Source organism: Phalaenopsis equestris, unplaced genomic scaffold, assembly GCF_001263595.1.
Source record: "Phalaenopsis equestris unplaced genomic scaffold, ASM126359v1 Scaffold197647, whole genome shotgun sequence".
In the NCBI taxonomy this organism is placed as follows: domain Eukaryota; kingdom Viridiplantae; phylum Streptophyta; class Magnoliopsida; order Asparagales; family Orchidaceae; genus Phalaenopsis; species Phalaenopsis equestris.
The window spans coordinates 1-2,488 of NW_018217596.1; the positions used below are offsets into that span (position 1 = coordinate 1).

Here is a 2,488-nt window from a genome sequence, read left to right on the forward strand (position 1 = left end):
ATATATATATATATATATAGGCACACACACACACATAGATAGATATTGAAAGCAAGGCGGCTCTCGTTGAGATGTTGGCATAGAAAAATGGTAGAAGGTTTTCAATCATGAGGTTAACAACACAATGACTCCTATTGCCAACCTCTCATTAATAAACCCCGTCCTTTTCTTCCTTTTTTTTCCTTGCTTCCTTTTTTTTTTATTACGGTTTGGTGGGCAGAGAGAATCTTAGACTCTTTTTTTGATTCATTTGCTATATTTCGTCATCAACAACTATTTTCTCCTCCCTCCCTCTTCCCGCACGTAATACCATACATCCATCCTCATTACCACCAAGCTCTTCGGTATTGCTTCTTAATTAGACATAACAACGTGCCATAATCTTCTCAACTGACTATATATATATAATATGTAGATTCTTCGGAGGTCAAAAGAAAACAATAGATAGCAAGAGAGCTGGTGGGAGAATGGGGAGAGGCAGAGCTCCATGCTGCGAGAAAGTTGGACTAAACAGAGGAGCATGGACGCCGGAAGAAGATATGAGACTTATCGCCTATATCACCAAGTATGGCCATGGAAACTGGCGAGCCCTCCCTAAACAAGCAGGTCGTCATCATCATCAACCCTCTCCCTCTCCAATTACATATATTATCCCTTGGCAAAGAAACTAGCAAATATTAACTCGCATTGCTTTTCATCTTCAAATATAAATTTACAGGGTTGCTCAGATGTGGGAAGAGCTGCCGTCTCCGTTGGATCAACTATCTCCGCCCTGATATCAAACGGGGCAATTTTAGTGCTGAGGAGGAAGACACCATCATCAAGCTCCACAACTTGCTCGGAAACAAGTAAGCCCAAGTTGTCTTTTCCTATAAAGTATAAATTTATGCAATCATGCTCAAATATATACTCCTGCAGATGGTCCAAAATCGCCTCCTCCCTTCCCGGAAGAACCGACAACGAGATCAAAAATGTGTGGAACACTCATCTTAAAAAACGATTCAAGTCAAACGAAGAATTCTCATCCTCCCCAACACCGGTGATCGCGCTAGACACACCGAGCTCCTCCTCCTCCGAAGCAACCTCCGCCTCCATCGAACACAACACACTCGATCTCCCCGACTATTTTGACGCCTGGAGCCTGCCCGATGTCGACATCAACGATTCTATTGACGAAATTCTTGAGAACGATGCGGCGGTCGCGGAGGAAAGAAGGCGGTGGTTGACGTATTTGGAGGAAGAATTGGGGCTTTTTGAGGGAGGGGGTGGTGGCGATGATGAGGAGATGGTGGAGATGGATCCAGTAAGGAGTTATTTTCAGAACAGTCACTCTTCGCCCTCGCCATAGTGAAGGTTGTTGACCTTCCCCGGTCATGTCGGGTGTACATACGTTCAAAAGTCATGGACTGTAAGTTTGGTAAAGGTGTTGAATTTGTGAGGTTGTCTTAAGAGTGACACGTCGCTGAGGTGGATTCTTATTATATTGGCTTGCCTCACCTACTCGCTGATTTTAGTCCATGTTGTAGGTCTTAATTAGGAAGGAAAAAAATTGCTGGTGATGCTTTGTTACTCGTAATCTAATTAACTATGTTGATATATATATATATAACACTAAAATTTAATATATGTTTGAATTTATAATACTTTGGTATCATAAATAGATGTATTAAAAAATAGTTATTTTCAGAAGTTAATAAAGATAGTAAAATTTATGTGAAGTTAAAATTTTCAGTGCTATAAATATAAATTTAAAAGGATAGGTGCTAGTTATTTAAATACATAAGAATACTGTGGTATATATGTAAATTCTTCCTATATATATTTTCTTCTGATTCTGGGGGATGTGAGATCGTATACGTGGATGTTCAGTTGTTCGAGTCAATGGAGCAGTGCGAATCCCAAGGAATAATTATGCTATTTTTAATAAAAGCATGATCGGAATTAAAATAAATAAATTAATTTTACTCCAATTTTAATCATATTATCCATATTTGAGAAAATTGCAGACCGTACAGTGGACAGTAAAGCATTTCTAGTATTAACTACTACAAATAAATTAACACTTATATTGAATGGTGGCAATTTTTTATTATTTTTTACGCCAGGAAGTGATAAAGATAGAGCACAGACTCATTGATTGGGCCACATGGTGCAGTCAGCTGAAGACAAAAAAAAAAAAAAAAGTCAAAAATAATGAATCCAAAAGTTCAATTGATTTAGAAATGGAAGCACATCTAAGGAGGAGAGAGAGCTGATTTACTGTTAAGCACTCGCCGTAAATTCCTCACCTCAAATCTATCTATGGTCTTCTTGTGCATGTGCCTTTCTAACATTGGATAATGGAGTCATTTCTATGCTGCTAGGGGGTTATTTTTTGAGTTTTGTTTGATGAATTTGGGTTATTTTTTGAGTTTTGTTAGTTGAATTTTTCTTTTCTGTTTTAGTTTGATCTTCTTTATTTTTGTCTTCTGCTTTTCAACATCTATGA

The 2,488-nt window shown here is 38.2% G+C and overlaps 1 protein-coding gene across 1 annotated transcript; it reads left to right on the forward strand.

The window, feature by feature from the left end:
- The first annotated feature begins 279 nt into the window (after nt 1-279).
- Nucleotides 280-1,550, forward strand: LOC110035413 (myb-related protein Zm1-like). Its single transcript, XM_020739646.1, has 4 exons — nt 280-344; nt 416-606; nt 719-848; nt 919-1,550. The coding sequence occupies exons 2-4, from the start codon at nt 468-470 to the stop codon at nt 1,346-1,348; spliced, it is 699 nt and encodes a 232-aa protein (XP_020595305.1). The 5' UTR covers nt 280-344; nt 416-467; the 3' UTR covers nt 1,349-1,550.
- The last annotated feature ends 938 nt before the right edge of the window (nt 1,551-2,488 follow it).